Source organism: Cotesia glomerata, linkage group LG3 (assembly GCF_020080835.1).
Source record: "Cotesia glomerata isolate CgM1 linkage group LG3, MPM_Cglom_v2.3, whole genome shotgun sequence".
NCBI classification, from domain to species: Eukaryota; Metazoa; Arthropoda; class Insecta; order Hymenoptera; family Braconidae; genus Cotesia; species Cotesia glomerata.
In genome coordinates, this window is record NC_058160.1 from 6,096,456 (window position 1) to 6,124,316 (window position 27,861).

Genomic DNA, 27,861 nt, shown 5'->3' on the forward strand with positions numbered 1-27,861 from the left:
TGAACCTAATATGATTTCCTAAGTCGAATTTCCTAATTTCGATTTACTAAGTTCGAAAATGTTTTCTTTGAAGTTTATCAATAGCTTTATTTTTGGATTATTCTTCAATCCACATGGAAAATTTTTCATAATTTAAATGTTTAAACTAATTTTAAGACCTGTCTGTTAAATTTTTACAATTACGAAAAATTTTTTACTGTGTAATTTTAGAATAAAAAATTATTTCAATAATTTATAGGTATTTTATTTTGCATGCAAAAGATTAAAAAAAAAATGAAAAAAAACCGTCAATAACAATTTTTTAAAATGAAGAAATATTTTGCCTCAAAATTAGTATCTTCTAGAATAACTAATTAGCATTTTAAAATTTTCTGGTATTTCTCGAAAATATTTGTCTATTTTCTTAAATATTAAATTTTTAATTTCTGTAAGAGCAAAACAAATATAACTTACATTCATATATAAGAAACGTTTGACGCACTTGTATTGATCACTTTAAACTCTATATATGACCGCCGTAAAAGATCACGATCTTATCAATTAAATAGAGTACTTGTCGTGAAAAAATAGAACCCGCATTTTATTCTGTGGGCGGTGACTATTATTTCATCCTAATAAAACTTAAGGAATTAGTGAGTAGGTCAGTTCAACATAAATACTTAATAAGATTTGAATTTAAAATCGTCTGTTGTTGTTTCAGAGTGAATCTCATGTAATAACAATTGAAAATTCTGAATGAAGCACTAATTTTTAGCCGCTTGTGAGTTTAAAAATAGTCTTATGCTTTTTATTTCATTGTATAATTTTAAAATTACTAATTTGAAAAAATAATGACGTTTCTCTTGAAGACACTATTTTTTTTATTAACTCAAGTGTAAATAAACAAAATTAATATTTTCCATTTTCTTCAAAGAATATTTAATATTGCTAACAGCTTAAATAGTCAAACATACAAACAAATAAATAATAATAATAAAAAATTAAATAAATACAATAATAGAAGTAAAAATATATAATTAATAACAGTAATAACTTAAATAAATAATCGATATTTAAAAATTAATACAGTATCGTCTAAAAAAGATAAAAAATACAATATTTTTAAATTTGCTTAATTATATTTGTCGCTTAATAAATTGGTTAGATCATTTTGTTTCGGAAGATGACAGTATAATAACATTTTTAAATTTCTTTTTTTTCACATTTTTATTACAAGAATATAGTATAAATCTGCAATCAATAATCATTCATACACATAGATACGCGCATATAAATAATGAATGTATGAGTGTCAAGATGTTTGTATGTGTGATATGTATAATTCATATGTATATGTAAATGTATATATAAGATGTAAAGTGTATGATTCTGTTTTTGCATATAGTTACATTATAGTTACATTCACGCAGGCCACAATAATTATAGCTTTCATCGTTTTCAGATATTATATATGCACATTTATATAAGTAAATACATGCGTTGATGGATTTATATGTAATTACTTATATATGTATATATATATATATATATATATATATATATATATATATATATATATATATATATATATATATATATATATATATTTCATATATTTATATTTTTTACGTTACTTTTACTGTTCTAATCATCTATTTAGATTATTGTATCGTGTTTATTTTATTTTTGTTCACTCAAAACATAATTGGCAAATGAGGTCTAATAAGTATTGCAACAAAGCATTTTTGATGTTATATTGGCGCAGTTATCGTTCAATTAATATCTTCTTTATTTCTTCATTTTGTTGACTTACTCATATATAGTATATGCACAAAATCGTGCCACGTGGTTTTACGCGCATTGATATGTTGAATTTTTTTTATACAATAAAGTTTATAACTCTTGAAAAAGCATGTACAGCAGCACTTCATTTAATAATATCTCATTTAGTCGGATAGTTCCCAACTATTTGCTGGAAAATAAATACATTTCATTAGGGAATACTCATTAATTAAGCTAGTTGTGAAAGTTAAAGTAATTGAAGACATGAATTGATAGAGTTATGTTACATATTTGGTGTAAATATGGATCTGAGTAGAACTTTTATATCATAATTAAAAACTGTTTAAAAAATTATAGTTTTTGATGAGTTTAAAAGTTAGAGCTTTTTAATTCTCAGAAAATTTTTCGTAAAGACTTTCGAATAAATAGTCGTAGAAAAATCTTGGAGAATTTTTATTTAAAATGCGCTTTTTTTTTAATGTTATATCTTCATTAGAAATTTATTGTACTTATTTCGAAGTTTCTAAGTATGAATTTACAAAAAACTAAGAGAAGATTATTTCAACTGAACAACAATTTTTGAACTTTTCATCAATTAAAATTTTTAAAAACACAGGAAATTAATTTTTTTATTAGTTTTCGTAATTTAAAAAATTTTAACTAAAAACTTCAAATTTCATTGAAAGTTTTATAAAATTTCAATTTCACGTCGTAAATCTTTCAGTAAATCACGTCTTCAATTATAACGTCAGAAAATTAAAATAAAAGTCAATATATAATGATTGATAAAAATTTTTTACCTTTGTAATATATATCTCGATACATAGTCGGGCAATTTTTTACTCCCTAAAATTTTAAGAAAAAAATTAGTATTGAATTAGAAAATTTTAGTAAGCTCTACAGAAATAAATAAAATCATTTTTTACGTTACCTGCACACTAAAATCGATATTCGTTCGTACAGGACGATGGTGCAGTACTTGTGGTGGTCTGAAATTATTCCCCAATGGTGCTTTTGAGTGTCGCTTCTCACCTTGCATCAGAGTTCTTAGAGCGATGAGCTGAAATAAAATTTTATTTATAATCTAATAGAAGCAAATAGTCATATTTTTATATTTGAGTATAATGAATCAACCGATTTTGACCGGTCTGGCGGCAATCGACGTGGTTTTTCAAGGTTAAGAGCTGATTAGTTTTTGGGATTGATCGATAAAGCCATTTAGAAGTTATTCCAAAAAAACGATTTTTCGAAAATTTTTTTTTTGAGATTTCTCAAAATCTAGCGAACCGAATTGGTTTAAATTCTCAGGAAATTTAATGACAATTGAACTCTTTGAAACGCCGTTTATTCCAGCAAGTAAAACCAATAACTTTCCGAATTTTTTAAAATTTTCAATTTTTCTTAGCAGGAAGTTAAAGATCCTCAATCCTTCAAGTTTTATTTCCGCCCAAGTACAACAATAAAAATATAATAGTAATAAAAAGCAAATTCGTAGACAGCGTCAATTATTCTTCATAGTATAAATAATTAAAATGTTTATGATAAACGTGAAAAATTCAAATAACTTTACAATATGTAAGCTGGAAGTAAATTATGGGCTACGACTGGGCGTTATAATAAATCCGCGGATAAAAAGTTTCTGCGAATCGCTCCAGAAATTTGACGCAGGTCTTTGAAAACTTTTATATAGGTCAATATATTCATAGTGTTTAATATAAATTTATGCTCAGTCGATGATAGTTTTGCAGGAATTGTTTTATGAAATTTAACAGGGCTGTATAATAAATGTCATGGCCTGATAGATACTCATAAATTATTTCACCTAATTTCTTCATGGATGTCTGTCATTTAAAAGTTTTATCAACTAGTCGGAGGATACACCGAGGACAAATGTAATAAGTCTATTACCACCGGATTTGAATATAATTTAATGTTGATTGCTATTAAATTTTCTAAAACTATTTGTGTTGAGTTATGTACTAATCTTCCATCAAGTTATAAATTTATATTAAGCAATTTGGCTTGATGAAACAATTTACGGAAAATCCTCATCCTAAAAATTCATGAAAAATGTTTGTACAGAATTTATAAAGTTTATAAGACATGTTGCTTTACAGATCTTAAATTTATTAATGAAAAATCAAATTAAGCAAAATTCATGATTATGGCGTATTAGAATTAATCAATTTACTGTTTAATTGCAACCCTTTCAGTATTATAAAAAAACTATTTCAAATCAAAAGAAAAAAAATCTTCTACCAAGATCATTTTGCAAAACATTTTGAAATAGTTTTCAAACCAAGAAAATTTTCTTGATTTACATCAAGCTCACATATTTTAGTTTTGATATTATATATGTTCATCTATGCATTGAGAATATTTTAAGAAAATTATCATATTATTCTGGTACAATGAGACTCTGAGACGCTTATTATAAATTGACAGCAGATTTTCGTACTCAACTGTTTTTAAAGGATAGAAAGATAAGTTCTCTTGAGTTTAAACCTGTTATAAAGTAAAACTGTTAGTCTATTTGAGAGATTTAACGAAGTTAGTTGTGAAATATTTTCATCTATGACAGATTACTCAAAGTCACAGAGAATTTTAAATTAGTCAAAACTAAAAATACATTTAATTTTTTTGCTGGGCATAAATTTTTTTTATTTCACGCTAGAATTTCAGTTTTGTAAAAAATAAGAGTTTTAAGTAAACTAATGCTAATTTATTTGATTAACATCTGTATTTACATATAAAATTCAGTAGCTAATTACATTTTTTCTAAAAAGGTCTTCTAGCACCTTTACAAAAATTTAATTATTTCAACGTCGTTTTAAAAAAGAATAAAAAATATCTATGATGTTATTATTATATTTACTAGATTAATCTCGTACTTGTATTATATCATTAATATTATAACACTGTTAGAGTTATAGTATTCGATGGCATGGTTTTTTTTTTATTTTTACTGTGAATTTTATTTTAACAAAAATTCACCTTTTCATGTTCTACATTTATACTATTGACTTTTAGTCAATCAAATATCTTGATTGAATGAAATCAAACAATTCAATATTACTGTGCTTCTTCGATAAAAAAAAAAAAGACCATATCATTCGTTTCCATCAGCGCAAAATAAATATTTATAGAAGCAAATGAAGAAACATAAAAATAACTAAACGGGTACGAGGTATAGTTATTTGTTAATTAACATCATTGTGAAACTTTTCGTTTAAATTTTACCCTGTATAGATAAATTCAGCAATATACTGTAAAAAATTTGGATGTAAAAATAGTCTTCGAGAACTTTACACAACCGTGTTAGTATAAAATGACGGTGTCAAATTTATATAGTGTTCAGATAAAAATTGTACATTTTTCAATAAAAAATAAGTATGCGTGATAATTATTATTCATACGCTACTACGTAAATCATTTTCTTTACAAAAATAATTGATATGGACTTGCCTTTTTTCTTAGTAAAATACATACTTCTTTACCATTAATGGTTATAGAGACTGTAGTACTCAATTGATTAAGGAGGTGTAGCAAATGTTCTAGTATGCAATCGAAGAGAAGAGAATGAAACGATAGACCAATGAATGATTGAACGATGTATCTATACAGGTCTTTATTATTTTTTGTGAATTTTTTTAACGTATGAGGCACCTAAAAATAATATTCCATGCTGCCTAGAGCAATATTATCTTGTAAAAAATTTTTTGGACCCGGTGTAGTGTAAATGAGTTGGTGTAAAAATTTTCATGTGAAAATTACACCAAATACTGTGTTAAATTTAAGGGATATGAATTTAATATCATTACACCGTCAACCCTTGAAAAGTACAATTCACGATAATTTTTCGTTCAGAAATTAAATATTGACTCTACGCTAAAAAATGTATGGTAATCTCCAATTGTCAAATTGTATGGGCGAAGCCATTGTATTTGCAATAATGTGCTTCACTTTTTTGCGGTTCTTAAGAAGAAATAATTAAAACGCGCGAAATTATTAAAATAAATTTTTTTTTATTTTATTGATACGTAAATACGTTAGTCATAAATATATATATAATATTTGTGAAATATATAAAATATCGATACTGCCATTCTAATACTTCGTGTCCCACAAAATTTGATAAATTAATTTTTTTTGAAAAATAAAATCATAACAATATTTTGCAAACCATATTTAAAATTTAAAGGTCAATTAATTTAATAACTATTTTTAAATAAATATTTTAATTCGTTGAATCCCATTTAATCTATGTTAAAAATGAACCATTTTTACCGTCTGCTGTAAAATTTTCTAAATGTGGGATACGACGTATTAGAATGGCAGTGTCGATACATAAAAAATTTATGTGAGTACTCAAATAAAAGGTCTCAATGAGTGTAACATCGAGATGAGCTTATATCTTATATCTTAGATAAAAATATCATTAGTGGACGAGATACAATGTTAGTTAATTATTGACATTTTCAAAGATAAAAGCTATCTTTATCATCGGGAATTGTAATCACTAAAAATGAATGATGGTAATCGTTACCCTAAACTTCTCAGCGTGTATATTGTTAAATTACTTACAGTGATGTATAATCGAGATAAATAATTGTAAAAATATTAAAGCGTTTCACAAACTCTATTTATAGATAATATTGATGTAGTTATTAATTCAGGATAAAAATTAAGTACTTGAAAATATTCAATGATCAATTGTAGCTCATTGAACAAAAATATATCGAATAATACGCAATATTGTAAAAAAAAAAAAAAAAAAATAGATTACACCGTCTTAAAATTATATAGATGGAAAATTTACACCGAGAGAATTTTACACCGTTATTTCACACTACTCGGCCGTGTAAAGTGCTCCGGGTCCATTTTTACACCGAAATTTTTCACAGGGTAGAGGTGTGCGAATAACTCAATTCGAAAATCGTATTGAATATTCGAAAAAATCGAATAGTTCGAACCTTCAAACCTTTTGAATTATTTGATATTTGATTCAACTATTGAATCGAATCTGACTGTTCGATGTGATTCGATTTGAACAAGATTCGTAGATCTCTATTAGTAATAATATAAATACTGAAATGTAAATTATTTAAATAGTTAAATAATTTACGTTGATCACGAGTTCATGAGTATTTTTACCTTTGATGTCAAAAAGTCTAGTTATTCAGGTAAATAATGTACTTTTTTTCATGGCAATAGAAAATTTGTTTCCATTCGTTATTTCAAATAAAGGTAGAATAACGATTCAATGTATTTAAGTTTACAAAGTTCATTATTTCTCTGGCATCTACATTTCACCCTCCTCCTCCTTCCGTATTACAATTTAAAAGAATTATTTAGGAAACTTCCATTTAAATAACTTGAATAAATTATTTACATTTAATTTGATAAATTACATTTCAAAGTTACAAAGGAAACCTTTTGCTATTTATTTTTATGTTGTATATAAGTTTGATAAAATCAAATATAAAACTTTGGTGGTTGTAAAATATTAAAATTTAATTTAATTAAACTTCACTCTCTGTAAATACTCCACATTAGTGTAAAGTTGGAATATTAATTAAAAATCTATGTTTTCTCTAACTAAAATTAAATTATTTCTACCTCAAAATTTATGGTATTGAAAAACGTAACCCTCATTATCAATATTTTTGAACGGAAAAGTGTTTTATGAACAAAATTTATCGCTTATGCCGCAAGAATAATAACAAAGTAGTTGATTGTAATTCTCACCTGCTGCTTAGTAATATATATTGGTTTATTGAGAATAATCCATGTTGTGGTTTCATGACAGGCTGGCATAGTAATGGAGCCCTCGTACGTCATGTAGTGATTCGTGTCCGGTAAAAGATCTCGTACAGCGAAGCGAGTAATTTCCGTGACCTCTCCTGTGTAATTTTTGTATTGATCGATAACGTTATAATTTAAACTTTCCTTGCTAATTTACATGCATTCATCCATATCATATTACATATATATATATATAAGTATCTATATATACATACATACATTGTAATATCTAAAAAAAAATCGATCAAACATTCCCAGCTGTTCATTTTTAATGTTAATTTGAATAATAACTCACCTCCAAATTTAATTTCGTTCAATTTATCTGTGAACTGTCTTAGCTCGGGATTCGAGAGGTCTCCCAGCTAAAATAAATTATTTCAAATATTCATAGAATTAATTGAAAGTTTAAAATACATGTGAACCCTGGGTAAAACGAAATACTGCTTTAGAATTCAAAAAATATTTTTGTTCTAAAGTAGTAGTATTTTATTTTACTAAGAATAGTTTCGTTTAGGATTTTTGATAAGCGAAAAAAAGATTTTAGATTTTGTTTAAAGAAAAAAATTAAAAAATATTTCTAAACTATTTACGATAAATTTAATGATTTATTATCGTTATTATTATTTTTTTTAAGTAAATTTTATTACTATGATTAATAATTTCCCGGTTGATTTTTTAAGTAAATGAATCTTCTTACCTGAAGTAACAACGAAACTGCAACAATTCCTTGAGGCCGATGAAGAGCATCGGAAAAATTACTGTAGAGTTGAGAATTAAATCCAAATATTTGAATCTGTAAAATAATTTCATCAGTGCCTTATTATAAAATGTGAATAAAGGGATTTATTGTTAAATAATATAAATGTTATAGTCACTCAATCACAACTCCATTTAATCAGCGACTTATTTTCGGCTTGTAAAGCAAAATTAAAATTGGAGTGACGTTACATTTATTTTTATTTATTTTTTACTCTATTGTTAAGCGCCGCTTTTCAGCTGCTCTGATTTAATTTATTTTTACAATTTTCTTCTTCACCAATAAAATTGAATACTCTTTAAAAATGATCAAGTTATTATTGACAATCTGATTTTACAAACTAGATTTTATTAGATGTCGACATTCTCAGTTCCGAGGAAACTATTCTGAGAATGTGCGATACAATGTCAAGTATGCGTGTGTGTGCCCGATTGAAATCAATCCTAAATTTACATGAAAAAGTAATTAAGAGAAATTACTGTTTTTGTTTAGTTAATTATTAAAAAATAATTTTTATTTTGTTTGAGTGCAACCTGAATTTTATTTACAAACGTTTATTTTTTATGACAAAAAAGTGATATCACGTTGTGAAGACAAATTGAAAGTGAAGTAGAAATAAATTAAATTCCACGAACTTATTGACATCGAACAATATGTATGTTTGCGAAACAAAATCCATCATTTTTCTATATCACCGAATTCGCGGCATTTATTTTATTTGAACTATAACTTCGAGTCTTTATTCTATATTACTTTTTTACAAAAAAAAAAAACATATCATTTATAAATGGAGTACACATTTCGAATACGAACTTTAATATTACACTCGATAACTTTTTTTATTAAAAAAAAAAAAGAGAAAAAAAAATTATAATTATTCTTCAATAATTGATAAATTGTATAATTTTAATTAGCTTTATTTAAGGTCAACGGATTTTAGTTTAAAATATTTGAGAAGTTCAATTTTTGGCTATTTATATTATATCAAATAAATATGACCTCGTTGTGCTTTTACATCCGACGATTTAAGTTCAATATAGCAAAATGAAATAAAATATTGATCTCAGATATAACTAACTATAGCTATAATTATTTGCAAAATCTTAAATTAATAAACATTTTAATTTTGATTGGCCAAGTACTTTGATAATTTATTAAAATTGGCAATATAACGTTATACTTCTTAGTAACTCAACTTTTAATAAAAACATGAACTCTTAACTCAGTTTATTTTATAATTTTATTACACAGTAACGCAAAATTTTTAACTATAAAAAATAATTGAAGTAAGAAATTTTTTTGTAAATATCAGAATCACAGATTGTACGTTCAAGTAGTTTTGTTTTCCGGAAATAAAATTTCAAGTAGAAACGTAGTAATGCCATCTTTTCTACCGTAAATTAAATTTATTAGAGTTATCGTTTGAAAAGTTTCTTCCGGAAAATTTATACTGGAGAAACCCGAGGAACATAAGATGCCATAAAATTTATCAGAATTCTGGATAAAATGAGACATTATTGCAAAGAAGAAAATAAAAATACTTTTAGTGTTGAAAAACCTGCGTTCATAGTGTACAATTACTTCTTAAATTACATTTAGTTTTACTTTGAAAATTTTCGGATTTTATTGCCTCGCTTATTTCCAATTTTTTATGATAGATAAAAAAATGAGCAGTTAAATTAGAGATTTAATTTGAATGAAATTTTTACAGGAATTTCATTTCATTTATCATTTATAACAGTAATTATTGTTATTATAGATTAGATGACGGTATGAATGTAGCTGCTGCATAAGCTAATAGCTTACGGCGCGTTTACATGAGTACGAGTGTGAATAATACACGAGCTGTGAGGCAAGTACTGTTATTTACACGAGCACTCATGTGAATGTAGTATACGTAGAAGCGAGTGTAATAATTACACCCGTTAGGTCTTCCTGTAGGAAGAAAAAATGAGTTTTTTCCGTTTTTGCATAGGAAAAATTTCTATGTTGAGATGTTAATTGTCATGCATTGAAAAAAAAAATAACTTCAATCAAGAAAAATTCTTGAATTAAGTAAAATTTTCTTAAACCAAGAAAAATTTCTTAGTTTAAGAATTTTTCTACTCAAATCAAGATGAAATTTTTAAAAATTATTTACTTAATTCAAGTAAATTTTTTTTTTGTGTGACAAAATAGTGAAAATACCTTTAATTAATAGAAATTTTGCCTATATATTATAGGTATTTCTTCTATGTTTATAAAAAAAATTTTCTTATGTTATGGTAACATAGGAAAAATTTCTATGTTAACTTAGTTAAAGTTTTTATAATTATATAAGTATTTTTACTATGTCAACATAGAATTTTTCTTATACAAAAGAAATAGTTTTGTTCTGTGTTAATACTGGAGTTGTTTCCATGTTGCCATAAAGAAAATCCCAGTGTTAACACCGGAAAAACTACTTATGATATATTATAGAAGAAATTTCGATGTTTTATGGAAAAAATTCGCATGTAACTAAAAAGTACAAATTACTCAATCTTTAATCAGACGGATGGATTTAAATGAATACATCCACTGTAAAAAGTATCGAAAGTGAATCCGGAGTGAATTTTCATACTCATCGTTTGGTGGACCGGAGTTAAGAAATGAAATACTCCGTGTATAAAGTGATTCTGGAGTTATTTTTTATGCCAAGTGATTGTGGAGCGAATGTAAGTTTAAAACCAAAGTACATCCAAGTACGGAGTTTTCAGATTAAAATTAATTTTTAATTAGCGGAAACAACTTTACTTAGCCAATTTTATTTTTTCATCAGTATAAAAAAAATTCGAATTTTTAAAACTTTAAAAAAAAATTTTAATTCTTAAGAAATACATTTTTTAGGAATATTGTATTTTTCAAACATAATTACTCCGATTCCAAAAAAAATATTTTTCACGCAGGGTCTCTGAAAATCAGTAAATTCGGGCACACAATAGGGACCTTGTTATTAATACAGACGCAAGACTACAGCTGAAGAACATTTGAAATATTTCTCATCCCTTTTATGAGGTATCAGTTACTCGAAAGAAAACGATAGCTTTTGGTGCCAAACGATACATTTCGAATAATCCTGCAATTTATTTAAATAACATTTGCTATTGTCTTATATTTTCACCCTAAAATGTACATTTTAGTCATCAATTAGTGTGATAGAAGTATGAAAATAATTGATAAAATATCGTCGATACATAAACGAAAGATTGAAAACTTTTAAAGTGATAGAATTGATAAAATTTTATGGTTAAGCAGTAAAATATTCAAATTATTAATTAAAATCCTTTTGTAAAATGTATTTAAATCGATGTATATATTATGATATAATTCGGATAGAATGGAAACAATAGTGATATTAATTAGAGATAAAGAGTTATTATAATAGACACTAAAGTATACCTCAGCGGGAAATGCATAGCCATCTACAGTATGTTCGCTTCCCAGATGATCACTCATCCCGTAATGCAAGTGAATTTCATGAAACTGATAGCGATAGCTCAGCGGCCCGCCTGATATATTGACGGGATGTTGTGTACCATTGTCTACGGAGAAAACTACTCCGTGGCCAGTATTTGCGAGAATTCCTCGTATCGCGTGTTTGTCTAAATGAAGCGGTTGAAGATTGCGATCGAAAAGTAGTCTCTTAGGTTCGAGATCTACCGGAGATTGTCTACGTCCTTTATTACAAAGTGACCATTCTGGGTTAATTAAACCCCAAAACGCCGGCCCTGAATATAACAAAAAAAGTTAAAAGTCATTATTTAGTAATTCAATTATTTTATATTTACATTTTATTCCAGTCACTCATTCAATCGATTAATTTACTTTTAATTATCTTTTTATTTAAATTACTAACTATTCAACTCACCGGAAATTCCATCATACGTCCACCATTCTTCCCAACTGACTGGTCTTGATTCTGAAATATAAAATAACAACAGTAATGGATTAATGATGTCAATTGTTATCGTATCTGCAGGCAATTATCTCTTTTTCTATTAAATTTTTGTTTTCATTTCGGAAAATTTATGAATATAATTAATTTTAAATAAAAAATTATGGAAAACATTTTTAGGCATAGCTATAGTAATTTTTTTTTATCCTCAAACTGCGAAACAAAAAAGATACATAGAACTTTTAATAAATGATTCATAAATCCATCATGAAGAACAATAAAATGATATAAAAGAAAATTCTTCGATTACTCAATTTTTCAATTTTTTTATAGCCGAAAGCAAGTATAGAGCTCAACATTTGAACAATTAACAATTTTTATTAATTTGAATAAATTTTACTTTACACAAGAACTTATTTATTTTCAATTATTCTTATCTTGCTACTCGAAAAATTCATTGTTAATATAGTAAAAAAATTTCGTCAACATGAATAAAATTTCTGACTTTTTAACATAAAAAACGCCATTTTCAAATATATTTTTAGTGTCAATCTGAGGTAATATAGAAATGACGAACCAATTTTTCGATTTTCATAAGATAACAAAGGATTTTATTAGCCTGGAATAAAGTATTAATTCGACAAAGTAAATCTGAAAAGGAAACCTCAAAAATTTTAATTAATTAATTCATTATTTAATTTATTTGAGTACGCCCATACATATGATATCAATACTAATAAAACCGAAGCCACTATATGCCTTCAATTTTCCGAATTTATGTTTAATTCACTCAATAATAATGCATAGTAGCGGCCCAACGATTTGTAGAGAATTTCAATTAAATTATTAATGACAGGTTAAATATGGATGCACGGTTAAAGAGAGATATTTAATTAAATTTTAAATGAAAGTAAGTACTTAAAACATTTATTGATTACAAAAGCAATGCGCTTTGTAAGTTAATAAACATCATACTTTGTTGATTAAAAAAAAATAACATTTTAATTAACGACACTCGGATTGAAACTGAATTTATTTCAAGTGGATTTTTCAAACTAGAACCGGATAGTTATTAGTTAATGTTTGCTGGCTAATTACCTTCGATTAGCAACCAGTGATGGTGTTAATAATTTAAACCTATCAATTGAGTGAGAATATCAGTCGTAGATTTAATCCGCGAGCATAATATTCGTGACAAAATCTATGTCTGTGTTAAAATATCCGAAAAACCCTGTTTTATGCATAGTTTGGTCCGTTATTTTAGTTACTTATATTATATGAATATTCGATTAGGTATTTTATAACCAGTAGGTCGATTCGCTAAACGTTAATTTATATTTTCATACTTTACATATTTCATTTTTTTTTTAAATATCCAAAAATCTTTTTGATTTTTTTATTTCTAGGACGTGCCTATAAATGGACATATATAGTCTGATATTTCTATAAATAATTTTTAATAACCCGGGAAAAATGATCAGACCTGATCAGACATGAACAGGCATGAGTCATCAGACATGAAAAATGACCATGCCTGATCAGGCATGAATTGACCTGATCAGGCCTGATCAGACATGGTCAGGTCTGAAAGCCCATTGTTACTTTTAATTAATTATTTTGCTTAATTTTATGGATATAGTACTTGATAGAGTCATACGCAATTCTCTATAATGGATTAAAATAAAAAAAAAAATGATAACATATAATTGTACGGCTGTAACACCAGCAATCACCCATCCAACTACTAACCACGCTCAATGCTGTTTAATTTTGGTGATATCCGTGCGCCTTGAAGTTCCCGCTTTTTTTTTTTTTTAAAAGAAGTTTATTTGCGACAAAGGAAGATACATTAATATATACATATATACATTTTTTTTAGGTTGTAAATATAACTTAAAAACACACCTTTTTATTCTTTTACTTATGGCTGTTTGGCTCCGCGCTTGGATCTACTTACGGCTATTTACTATTTTTATTATGATTACTATTGATTCTATTTGTATTATTGCTAATTTTGATTAGTTAATATCATTTTTTGTGTAAGTGATGAAAAAATTAGAATCATAAAAAAAACATCACATAAAATCTATACTTGAAGTTCCCGCCTGCTGTGCTGCTATCTTATGTGACAACAATTCTATGAAGTACATAACGTATCGAATAAGTTTATCATAAATATAATATAAAAATTGATTTTATAATATATTTTGATAGTCCTGATTTATTTATTTAACCGAATCTCATTATAACATTACATTTATTTAAATAATAAAATAAGTAATGATTTTAATATTAGGCAGGAGCAGAGCAGACCAAAACATCCCATAGGAAATGTAACAAATTTTTTATTTCAAAATTATTTAAACGTAATGATAAAAATAATTTTGCACATTTTGTGATGACGAAAAAAATTTTTTTCATCAAAGAAAAAATTTTTATCACATCTCTGACTATGCAAGTCTGATCAGATCTACCCGGAAAAAATGATCAGTCCTAACCATGCCTGTTCATGTATGATCAGGCCTGAAATTAGACCTGCTCATGTCTGTTCATGTATGATCAGGCCTGAAATTATACATGGTCATGCCTGTCCATGCTTGTTCATGTCTGAAGTGTTAATTACGCTCAGGCCTGATCATACTGTCCATGTCTGCTCATGTCTCAAGCGTTAAATACGCTCAGGTCCGATCATACCTGTCCATGCCTATTCATGCTAAGGACCAAATATGCTAAGAAAAAATTTTTGAATACCCGAGAAAAAATGATCAGGCCTGAAATTAGACCTGATCATGCCTGTTCATGTCTGATCAGGTTTGATCATTTTTTCCCGGGTATGTTCAGTGTATGTACATTAATTTCGATTAATAAATTTGTAAATTATCAATAAATGGTATATTTTATTATTCAATAAATAAAAGTATTTTGATTATCATTAAAAACCTACCGTAGGGTAAATTTAATTAACTTTTCTAGGCATGGACAGGCATGAACAGGCCTGAGCATATTTAATGCTTCAAACATGAACAGGCATGGACAGGTCTGATCAGACATGAACAGGCATGAGCGTATTTAACCCTTCAGACATGAACAGGCCTGTTCAGGCCTAAGCGTATATGACGCTTCAGACATGAGCAGGCATGAACATGCATGGACAGGCATGACCATGTCTAATTTCAGGCCTGATCATACATGAACAGGTATGATCAGGTCTAATTTCAGGTCTGATCATACATGAACAGGCATGATCAGGTCTGATCATTTTTTCCCGGGAAGTCCTAATATAATTTGATATGCTTCTCTAGGTCTGATAGTCTTTTTACAAGAAAGTTAAGTTTCAAAATATTACTCATTTTTCTGACCTTATAAGAAATATATCTAGCATCGGTTTTTAGTTTAATCCACTACTAAATCGGTTTTTTTCTTCGTTTTTTTTTTTTTTAACATGTAATACTAATTAATATATACATTTTTTATAGAAAAGTAATATTGGAAAGTTATAATAATATATTCGTTCTCATCACGTAATTCACCCTCTATATCGGTCAGTTAAGAGTTTTTTTTATCTAGAGTATTTTTAATAAAAGTAACCAATTTATAAATAAATTAGTGGTACAGTCATAAACTTCATATATTCAACTTAATAATTAAAAAAAATTAATTCAAAAATATTTGTTAGAAATTCAGTAATATGTAAAATTTTTTACTTCGTAGTGAACTTAGTTTGAAAATGCTTATCTAAAATATTTTTATGTTGTTTTTTTATGTTTATTTTTCAATTTTGAGAAATCTCTGCACTTGAATAGACTCCATCAAAGGGTTAACGTCAAAAAGCGCGATACACTAAAATAATTATTATTATGAAAATTTTTAAATATATCTTTATTTTTTTCTTATTATTGTAGTTTTTTTTATACAATGACTCGACCAATAGAGGAGATAACCCAGCCAATAGCGGCTGCATTAAAAAATAAAACTATTTTTTCGTGAAAGTTTAAAAATTTGAGTGTCGAATATTTAACATTTTAGTGAGTTAATTTAACACAAGCGTTTGTGTTGTTCAATCGATCCGTTTTTCAATAAATTTCTATGAACATGTACAATGGTGATTTTGACGAAAAATTTTTTACTCTGTAGATTATTTTTCATTTCATTCTCTTAAATATTAATGATAAACTATATAATTATACGTCACGTCTAATTATTTAATTATAATATTACGTAGAATGTAATATTATGAATAAATCATTTTACATTGTAAGAAGAAAAAACATCGTTTTTATCTAATTTTGAAAATAAACTTTTGTATATATTAGAGAGTTTGCATCCTGGTTCTTTCTATTAAAACCACTTCTTAATCTCGCTGAATCTTATAGAATAATTTTATTTTTGTGTAGTAATTCCTCTAATTAGTGCAGGCAATTAGAGAAACTTTTTGGTCATTGATACAGTTATAGTTGTTGAAAAGAAAGATTAAAAAGTGTCTTGAACTTTCAAGACGAATACAAATTTTAAGTTTATAAGTTTTGACTAAAATTATTGTAATTTTTTAAAATCATAATATTTCTCCAGACACTCGATAAAAAAATTAATTTTGCGGTCGATCGAAACTTTTAAAATAACGTACAGCACGTTTCTTATTTATTGCAAGATCCTTAAATTAGAATTTCATTATTGTATTTTTGTACTGAAATATTTAATCATGGACCTTTTCTTCCTGGTATTTATTTTGAGAACACGAAAATATCACAATTGTAAATATAGCAGCGAGTATTATAATTAATTTCATAATTTAAAAAAGATTTATTATTTAAAATATATAAATATTCTATATTAATTTTATATTATTCTTTTCTTAGCCTCATCTAATATCGATTAGTAGAACTGAACACCAGTTATAAATTATTTTTGCATGTAGTTGAAGAATTAAAAAATAGCCTAGTTTAGTATCACTATCATCAATAAAAAAAATTTTTTTTGTGATCTTTTTTTAAACAAAATTTTATTTTAATCATGAATAATTTTTTACAAAAATTTTATCTTTACTTAAAAAAAAAGCTTAAAAATTTTTTTGAGAAAAACTTTTCCTTCGTCCAGGGAAACTAAGTTTTATTGCCCTCAAACAAAAATGAAGAAAAAATAAACTCATCTTACATGGCTTTTTGAACATTATCTTTTACCCTTCACTTTACTCTTTAATATTTAAAAAAGTGAATCAAGTAGACTACTGACATTCAAATTTAAGTTTTATATCTTTGAATATTAATAAAACATGAAGTTGAACGGGAAAACCATTAAATAGATATCAAAGATTTCCGGACGTACATTAGTTTGTAGTATATTTTATTTCATGGAAGATATGCTTTCCAACGATTTAAGTTTTATTGAAAATATATTTACTACATTGACTTTTCCGATGTAAAGATAGAAACTGGAGCTTTTAAAAAGTGTTATTGGCATCACCTGTAACATTTTCCGATCACGATCAGGTTCTTAATATAAATCGATGAGACACCAGAGAACATTCTGTGTAAGTCAGAGATATTAAATGACTTAGAAAAACATTTGGATTCATCGATTTATGCATGAAATATTGAAATTCATAAAAAAAATAAAGAACATGCTGCTTTTTTTATTAAATAAGCCGATTCGAGATTTTTGTTACCATTTTTTTCAAGTAAATCCTCCTTTCAAATACGATTATTAGCAGTCGGATTATTCAAGAAATTTTTTACTGTAGAATATTACTTCAATAAACATCGAAAATCGTTGTAAAAACATATTTACTACGAGTAAGGTTTGATCATAGTTCTAATTATTCTTTTATAAAAAATTGTTATTATTATTTTTTGTTTTTTATTACTATTATTACAATAATTACGAGAGCTATAATTCTCAGAAATAAAAAATCAACAGTAGCAGTTACCAGTTAAATTAAATACTGAAATTAAAACCTCAAGACGGTTAATTTCTAATTAATATAACTTTGTAGGTACTTAGATTTTTTTATTATTCTTAATGGTGTTTAAGTCTTTGAATAATTCTCTTTTCAATTAATAGAAAAAGAAGTTAATGCTTTGAATTATTTTTACTGGTGAGATTCAAATCAACACATTGAAATACTTTTTTTAGACGATGTTTTATTGATAAGTATGCACATAGGCGAGAATATTGAATATTAAAGAGAAAACTTTTAATTGAATATTTTATTCAACGAAATCACGGAAAAATTTTATTACGAACTGAAATGTTTTAGTCGACAAAAAATACAGAAACAAAATTTTATGGAAATCCCCGTAATGCATAGAAAAAATATCCTCAAAATGCTCATCAATAACAATATTTATACTTATTCTTGTTACTTTCGTTATTATATATGGATTATGGATGCTGTGCCTTAGCAATATTGAAATGGCTTCTGTAATACTGTGGAATAGAAACAGTTGCTATTTAACATAGTAATAGCTTCAACAAGATCTTGAGAATTGGTGCAATACTGTTAAAGATATTCATAGCTTTTTGGAAAAAAATTTTTACCGTAAGACACCGAATAAAAATGAATAGTTTATTAAGACACATTTAAGCGCGTTATAATTTTATTTTCACCGTAAAATCAAAGCTTAATGTGATTCAATGTACCGGTATGTTGAAATAATAAGGGAAGAAATAATTTGTTTTTTACCTTTTATTATTTAAATTTATATTCAAATATTCTCACTCACTGCAATATTTTTAATTTGATTTTTGCAATATTATGGAAATGAATCGTTTTTAATATGATCACCTTTTTCTGTAGAGAGGAAAAGATTTATGAAAAATATGACGTTAAAATAACGTTTTTAATAGTAAATATTTACTAATAATAATTTTCATAAATTGCGCAAAAGTCTATTTATATGTGGGTAAAGCTCTGAAAATGTATGAAGCTTAATAAATATAAGAGAAATCCACAAGAAATTTCCCATATGTATTTTTCAACTTGATCCTATAAGCGCAGGAATTACCCTTGAATATTATCGTAGTAGATCCTATAATCTAAAGTAATCAATTTTAATACCGTTAAGACTGAAGAAGAGAATATCCTTAACTTTAGAAGAGTATAATGCTCATGATTTCTTATTTCTTCTCCGCATAAAATTATTCTAAGATAACATGATAAATTAGCCTTAAGTATTTATGAATTTATAACAATGAGAGAAGAAGCAAATTGGTTTAATCCATCTAAAATTTATAATCAATAATAAAGTTATTCCAAGAAACACTAAATTGTTCAATGTTTGTTGATTTGTATGATCAATAACTAATAATTTTTTATTTCCAAAAAATGAAAAAAAAATATGGTCATTCGTTGAATAATTTCCCTACTATAAATGATAAAGTGAATAACAAACCTATTATTTTGAAAATATTAAATAAAAACTTTTAGTTTAATTCAAACACGCTTTAACCTTTGTTATAATTTATATTTAAGTTAACACTATTGCTTTATCCTAATCTTTAATACAAATTTATTTTTGTCATTCCAACCACGGAAGTCTGGCTTTACTTTTTTTTTGACAAATAATACTTTGAATACTTTTCCTGCAAAAGTACCTAAATAGTCTTTTTTCTTTCTATTTTCTATGTTCCCTCTCTACATTTTTTACACAGATCTTTAAAATACTAAAATAATAAGTTTTTGACATTTCTTCCTAAGGGACGCCAAAATCTACACTGTAAAAAAAACTGTTACTTTTCTCAAGTTATACTTTCGTAGTTGAAATTAAAAAAATTTTTGTTCGATACGTTGTGAGTAATGTGAGAGATTTTGGTGCGCTTGAATTTGAGGTACGAGCTTAAGTTTATGAAGCATTCACAATCGGATGAAGTACGTATCGGATGAAAACAATTCATTTAAATGAAATGAGGCTCGTTAACTATAAATAAATTTCTTATTTAAATATCACCAGAAATATTTGTTTGATACAAATAAATTTATTTATCTGAGACAAAGTTATAGTATATTTGAATGAAATCCGGATTTGTTTATAGTTAACAAATATTTCTTTGGTGCTAACAATCGTATATTTCAACCAAATCAGATTTGTTAACTATAAATAAATGGTATGTTTGAATATACTCAAAGCAATGATTTTTAGTTTTAGGTTAGGAAAGTTGTAAAAGTGGTCATATCGAACGTTTGGGGTAAAATGGGCACTTCTTTTGGAATTATTAATTATACTGAAATTAACAATGACAATAAAGTTATCCGACATCTAAAAATTTTTAGAATTAATTTTATTGAAAAAAATTTTACAAAAAAATTTTTTTTTTAATTTCATTTGTAAAAAATTCGAAAAACTGTAAGTGCAATTAAAAAAAAATATTATTTAGTTCTAATTTAACACATTAAGCAAAATAAAAAAATAAAAAATGTCGGCTAACTTTATTATTATAAATTAACAGACATCTGTAAATTTTTTCGACTTTTATAGCAATAAAATTATTATGAAAAAATTTTAATTAAAAAATTTCACATGTTAAAATTAATAAAAATTGTGAGTGAAAATTTTTAAAAGCATTTTTTTATTGTAATTGATTGTTATTAAAATTTTTAAAATTGACAGCTGACGGCTAAACTTCAGTATCATAGTAATCATAGTATTTTTATTAGTATTATAAGTAAATAGTAGTAGGGTAGAAGTACCGTTTTTGGCCACCTTAGCACCGTTTTTGGCCAGTTAACATTTGAATTAATTTATAAAAAATTATAATATTATAACCATATTTTTGTTGAGTTTTAATAGTATATTACACACCTAGGGAAGTAAAGTAAGAATTGTCTCAGATAACATGTAATACAGCGAAGCCGAGGTTGACAAACATGTGATCTGAGACATTTCTTACTTTACTTCCCGTGGAGTGTATACTATTGTTTTGCTCGACGAAGGCAGGAAGCGGCACTTTCGTTTAGCGCAGCGGGCCGAAAGTTGACGCTTTCTGCCCGTCGAGCAAAAAAAAAATTATATTAAAACAAATTGAGTTTGTAATGGTTTATTAATATTAATTCATTTTTATCGTTTATTTGAACAATAAATGATACAGTGGCCACAAACGGTACTTCTACCAATTACTACGGTACTTCCAATAACGGTACTTCCAATAACTGCATGAAATATAAAAAAACATTTTAATGAAAAAAAAAAATAGTAAGTCACAACCGGAAAAAATAAAATTTTTTTAAGATCAATAGGTAAATTAATATTATATTAAAATAAATATAAAAGAAATAGTGGTTGGTCACAAAAAAAGTCAAATGTAAACAATACTCTTACATTCAAAAATAGCGACACCAAGCGTAATTTACTTGAAGCGAGATTTGTTAATAGTTAATTTGATTCAAAGTAATATATATTTAAATAAAAGAAATTTTTTAACATTAAATAAATATTTTTGATTCATTTCAAATAAATCTGTGCATTTGAGTCAAACAAACCGTTTTCTCAGTGTAGGTTTTTATACGGACGAGCCAAATGAGATATATTATTGAGACAAATATATATTCTGATAACACTAATGCTGATTCGTATTTTTCAATGAAAATTTCTGTACTGAAAAAAAAAAAATCTACTTAATTCAAGAGAAATATTCTTGATCCAAGAAAGTTGTTTTGCACGGAACCTTACGTCTTATTTTGAAGATTTCTTGCCTTAAAACCGGTTTTTTTAACAAAAAAAATATTACATCTTTAATCAAGATGATATTCATCTTCAAGAAATCCAATTTCCTGCAACGAAGAATAATTCCGTTTCCCTTTAAGAATTTTATATTCTGAGTTCAAGAAAAAATTTCTTCATTAAAAAAAAGTTAAAAAAAAAAAATTAGTTTGAACCTATTCTGTACCGTATTTTATATGGGATGAGAAGTAAAAGAAATCTGAGCATTTTTGGTAATCCTCAAAAAAGTCGGTAAAATTTTGAATCAACGTTATTGTCTATTTTAATCCACTAGAAAAGATTTATTAAGCAAAGAACTTTTTTTTTGTTTCAAAAAATTTTATTTCCTTGATTCAAGAGTTTATTTCTCAAAACAAAAGTGAAATTTTGAAGACAAAATTTTTCTTGAATCAAGTTACATTATTTTTCAGTGTATATTTCTCTCTGGTATTATAAAGTATTTTTGTCGTTTTATAAATAATTTTCTATAAAACAACTCATTGAACGTAACAATATTATTTATAGCTGTGATTATATATGGTCAATTACCTGAGCGTCATGAATAAAGATAAGGAGAAAAAGGTAAAAGAAATAATGAGAATAATACTGAATAAACAATATTTAAACATGAAACTCACCTTTTATCAGAACAAATATAAAAACTCCCCAGATGCCCAAGTACACGGAGCTGTAGGGGGCCATCCCGAGTGATAATTTTATTAATTAAACATGATTTCTGGTTCTCCTGTGATTAAAATATAAAAAACCAAATAGTTAAACTTTATAATTATATCCATTTGTAATGTTTAACGTTTAACGTAAATATTCATACAAATTACATAAAATTTTATTTCATAGTTCAACGTAATCAAAATCTCGTGCAGTTAAAGCTCACTAACTAAAATAAACAAATTATGAATATTTAACCTGGCAGTTCAGTTCGTATGTACGTGACGAGTTAAAGATCAAAGTGCATTTATAAAAATGACTTTTTACTTCATAACTCTTTCAAAGAGCTTAAAGAACATACAAGTGTCAAGTTTCAAGCGTGACCTTACGAGGTCAGTTAAATTAACTACTTGTCTCGCGAAGATGCTTTTCTCTGCCGACACAATAATTACTATTCTAATTATAATTACAACTATAATGTTCAGTTCATCAGTTTAGAGCTAATTAAGGTGAATAATGGATAGACTATATGCTACAATGCATGCAATTAAATTATCGATCGACATATTGTGAAAGAGATAATAAAACTAATAACGTTTTTTCAAGAACTCATAATCTTATTCCTCGAGTGCCGAGTGTTTGTACTCCATTATCTCTTTTCAGAATAAATCAATTATCGGGTATTATTGAGAGTAAAAGCCCAATTAGTTTGCTAAGAGAAAATATTGAGCATTAATCAAGTTATGAGAGATAATATTGTCTTTAATAATGGTTGGTATTAATAGACGCGACGGCGAATAAAAAATCCTTTGTTGTATAGAGACATTAAAATTGAATTATGTTACACATTCTTTATTTTTTATGTTCAAGGATCCTTATAAAGCTTTTAGTTGATAGTTCAATTTGACATGATTGTGTGCATATATTAATTTATGAAATTGTCTTTTTTTTTTTAACTTACGCTTTAAAGAAAAAATTCATAAAAAAGTCGATTTTTTAATAAAATGTTTAATTTATTGTACCCAGATTTTTTTTATGCAATAACAGAAAATTTTTACTGTGTATTTGACTTTTTTAAAAATTTTATTTGTTCTATATTTTAAATAGTCTAATCAATCTTTGGCAGTTTGTGTAAAATATCACAGAAGAATTTTCATTTCAAAATGTTTTACACTGTATATTTAGCCACTCTGCATATTTACAACAGAATCAATTTTCAAATGAGGTGAGTCAATAGAGATCAAATCTGACAATTTAATAGCTTTAAATTATTCGATTCAGTTTCAAATTGTAATCATCAAATTTTTACAAAAAAAAAAGGGATGAAATATTAAGGATTATAAATCTGAATTTTTTTATTGGCTGTCCAGTCTATTGCACGAATTTTTTTAACTAATTATTTATCTAATAATTTATAATATCGTTCGCCTGTATTCCCTACAGGCATAAACGATTTTAAAATTCGTATATAAATTTGTCATTAAAGGTAAATTACCGTAACTCCTATTCTTTCCCGCTTCACAGCATTATTTATATTTGTAAAAAATGCTTGCCGTAAGATGGACGGTGTGGATTAATGTATATAGAATAAGCGGAAGGAAGTTTAGTATAAACCGGATAGCTCAAATGGTAGAGTAGCCGACATGTCTTCGGAAGGTTCTGGGTTCGAATCCCAGTCCGAGCTATCTAATAATTTTTTTCTCGCATATTCTATAAACTCACATTAAGATGATCCTCTCCACATTCCTTTCTCAATCCTTTCCTACCAATATCCTGTTACGTGAATGTGGAACGCTTCACGTAATAATTACCGTAACTCCTATTCTTTCCCGCTTCACAGCATTATTTATATTTATATTTATATTTATAACCAAAAGATCCAGGTTTGATTTCTGGTCTGGGCCGTCCGAATTATTTTTTCAGTCAAATTTACCTTTAATGACAAATTTATATACGAATTTTAAAATCGTTTATGCCTGTAGGGAATACGGGCGAACGATATTATAAATTATTAGATAAATATTTAGTTAAAAAAATTCGTGCAATAGACTGGACAGCCAATAAAAAAATTCAGATTTATAGTATTATAAAAACCAGTCTACAGAAAATATATTGTATAAAAATTAAGGATTATAGTTTTGTATATGATAGTGTATATTAACTTGAAAAATTATTATCAAAATATTTTTTTTTCAACTTTAGTCGTAAAATTTAGATTATAAGTTTTTAAATTTATGAGTTTAATTCAATTAATATTAAATAAATATATATTTCAAGATTTAAAAGTTTAATTCTAAGTCTCAGAATCTAAGAATCCAAAGAAAACAAGATCTACACATCAATTCCGACTTTCAACTTCTTTTAATTGTTGTTGCAGCTTTGATACAGAAGGATAAAATGAAATTTAACTTACTGTAAGGGTGTCGAAGATAAATTGACTTTAAACCAATCATTTGAAAAAAAAAGCTCGCTGAACGAGAAGTAGATGACTTAGAAATCTATTTTTGAGGACAAAGATCTCACAAATTTGTCACCTCACTGACATTTGAAAAGCTTTGAATCAAAAGAAAACTTCATAAATCATCAAAATTTTTTCTTTTAAAAGACTTCAAGAAACTGATTGTATATTTTTGTTGCTAGTTAAAAAATAAATAATATTTACTTTTAAAAATTTTAATAGATTACGTTCTATCAACAATAATTTATCTTTTAACATCGTATTCTACAGTATGTAAATGCTCTCTTTTAAATTCAAGCTCTTCATTAATTTTAATTGATAAATTAATTGAATTTTACGATGAAACAAGCTTCTCATGCAAAATATTTTTTTTTCAAATACCTACTAAGTGAAAATTGATTCTACTTTCATAAATATCATGAATAATCAACAAAACTATCTAAAAAGTTCTAAATAATTTAAATTTTATTCCTATTAAGTATTTATTAATTTAATGTTAACTTAAAAAAAAAAAAAAAATACAAATACTATTAATATTTTTAAAAACTCCAAATTTTAGAGAAAAAAAAATATATACATTAGCTTATTAAGAATTTTTAACGACAGATTCCAGATATTAATATAAGTAACCCATAAACATGAATAAAATCGTGATCCTGGTTCTTTATAATTCAATCAATATTGAATTACACAGAAAAAAAAATGTTCTTGAATCAAGTATATAATTTTGAAGAACATAATATTCTTGATTTGAGTAGAAAAATTCTGGATATAAGGAAATTTTTCTTGATTTAAGGAAATTTTACTTGATTTAAGAATTTTTCGTCTTGATTCGAGACAATTACCCTCTTCAAAATTATATTCTTGGTTCAAGAATTTTTATAGTGTTATGTGAATAATAGTGTTTATTATTTTATTGAGAGAAGATAGTAGAGTGTGGAAAGAAGATGATGGTCAGAAAGGAGGTTAGATATATTAGAATTACAAGGTGGTAGGTTGCTTTTATCTACTCGGCAAAGCATATATATGTGTGTGTGTCTATACCTATAAAGATACTGAGCTCTCATCTCATCTATATCTATGGATACTTGAGCCAATGTATTCTTAGGTTAGGAAAACTCAAGGAGGCTTATGTCGATCGATCGATTTGATCCCTCAAGTTACGCTTTCACAATTCAGTAGATATACATTATTATGCCTGTATATGTGTATATAGTGTAGTGAGGGCACTCAATTGGTGGGACAATGACTGGAGAATACCATCCACGTACATAGAGGTAAGTGTGAGGACTAGGTAAGTAAGTAAGATAAAGAAAGCTGATAAGAAAAAAGGAGATGAAACAGAGGGATAAAGAAAATGAATCTCTGGGCGCAGCTACTTTGTAACAATCTCATCCGAACGATACTGATTTATACTTTTTGCCAATAAAGAAATTGATTTTCGTTTTTCATAATATAACAGTGACAACATTTCATTATTATTTATACAAATAAATTAGCTTACTTCAAAAAAATTTTTGTTTAAATGTTACATGATTACATTATTAGGATAGTAAAAAAGTTTCGGTAAAAAAAAATCGATGAGCTCGGTAAACAGGTGAAAATTTTCGTTAGAAATGCGTAACCTGAGGAAATCAATAAGTGGCAATAAACTCGAGAGGCTTATACAGTAATTCAAGTGGAAGGAAAACAAAATAAAATAAAAAGTAAATAAAATTAACCAGCAAAACATCAACTATTTATACTGCAATAACAAAATTAATCGAGTAAATAAAAAATAAATTACATTAAAAAAAAATCTAAACAAAAATCACAAAACATGCGTTTAATAAAACAAAACGAAAAGCATACAACAATTATCCGGATATTTTAGCAACACAAAGTAGCGACACCTCAGCAGCAAAAGGGTTGTTCGACCTATAGATTTTTGTTTTAAATCGTACTGACCTAACACGGCGACGATGAACGCCGAAAAGCACAACTGAGCCACCGAGGAATGTTTATTAAGCGTTTGTTATTCAACAAACAAGCTCACCACCGAACTTAAATTTAAGAAACCCAATCAACTGTGTACTGCATTCACTAAATAAATTGTTACAGTGTCGAGTGCACAGTGCCCTTTGACTTGGCAATAAAATAATTTGGGTAGATGAAACACGAAGGTGCAGCAAAGGAGCGACTGCTCTATGAGTAAAGTCTATTCGGGATCCCGCTGGATCTGCGCGTGCTCGGCTGGAGTGCTCTCTCTATATTTCTTTTTTCTCTGTCGCTGTTCCAGGTTTATCCACTGCTATCCTCGTCATTTCTTCACCTGGATGCTACTATACCTATTGCAGTTACTGGTGTGTCAATCCTCTCTTTCTTCCCAGCATTTTCCTACCCCGTGTGGTCGCTCTATCCTTATTTTTATCCTTATCCTTATCCTTATATTCCTCTCTTTAACTTTACTCTCGCAAAAAGCACCCCCGACATCGACAACTTTTCTTTATAACTATATATACATACATACATACATATATGTATACAGTACGTCTGTATTTGTAGAGAGTATAAGGAGGATGAGATCAGGATTCTACTTTCAAGAGATTCTTTCGCGCGTATGTCATCTGCGCTTGCGTTTTATCCTTCAGCTAATACAAATATACATATAAATATAAATATAAATATAAATATAAATTCCAATCCCAATCAGAATTCTGTATTGTTAAAAAAAAAAAAAATTCATTCATTAGTTGGCTTTGCTTTTAAATATTTTTACCATCATCCACCGGCGTATTATTGAGGATGCTTCTAGCAAACTTTA

At 26.8% G+C, this 27,861-nt stretch overlaps 1 protein-coding gene across 3 annotated transcripts in view; it reads right to left on the reverse strand.

The window, feature by feature from the left end:
- Positions 1-1,675: 1,675 nt before the first annotated feature.
- LOC123260906 (carbonic anhydrase-related protein 10) overlaps positions 1,676-27,861 on the reverse strand; it is a 43,384-nt gene continuing 17,198 nt past the window's right edge. For 2 of the 3 annotated variants that reach the window (XM_044722283.1, XM_044722284.1), the window contains exons 2-10: positions 22,570-22,676; positions 12,213-12,263; positions 11,744-12,072; positions 8,264-8,359; positions 7,862-7,928; positions 7,510-7,664; positions 2,693-2,821; positions 2,562-2,607; positions 1,676-1,951 (exon numbers count right to left, since the gene is read on the reverse strand). In XM_044722283.1, the coding sequence (XP_044578218.1) occupies positions 1,926-1,951; positions 2,562-2,607; positions 2,693-2,821; positions 7,510-7,664; positions 7,862-7,928; positions 8,264-8,359; positions 11,744-12,072; positions 12,213-12,263; positions 22,570-22,633 (963 nt within the window). In that variant the 5' untranslated portion in view covers positions 22,634-22,676 and the 3' untranslated portion in view covers positions 1,676-1,925. Of the gene's footprint in view, positions 1,952-2,561; positions 2,608-2,692; positions 2,822-7,509; positions 7,665-7,861; positions 7,929-8,263; positions 8,360-11,743; positions 12,073-12,212; positions 12,264-22,569; positions 22,677-27,005; positions 27,254-27,861 lie in introns of those variants that run through there. The other variant, XM_044722281.1, reaches the window with a different exon arrangement.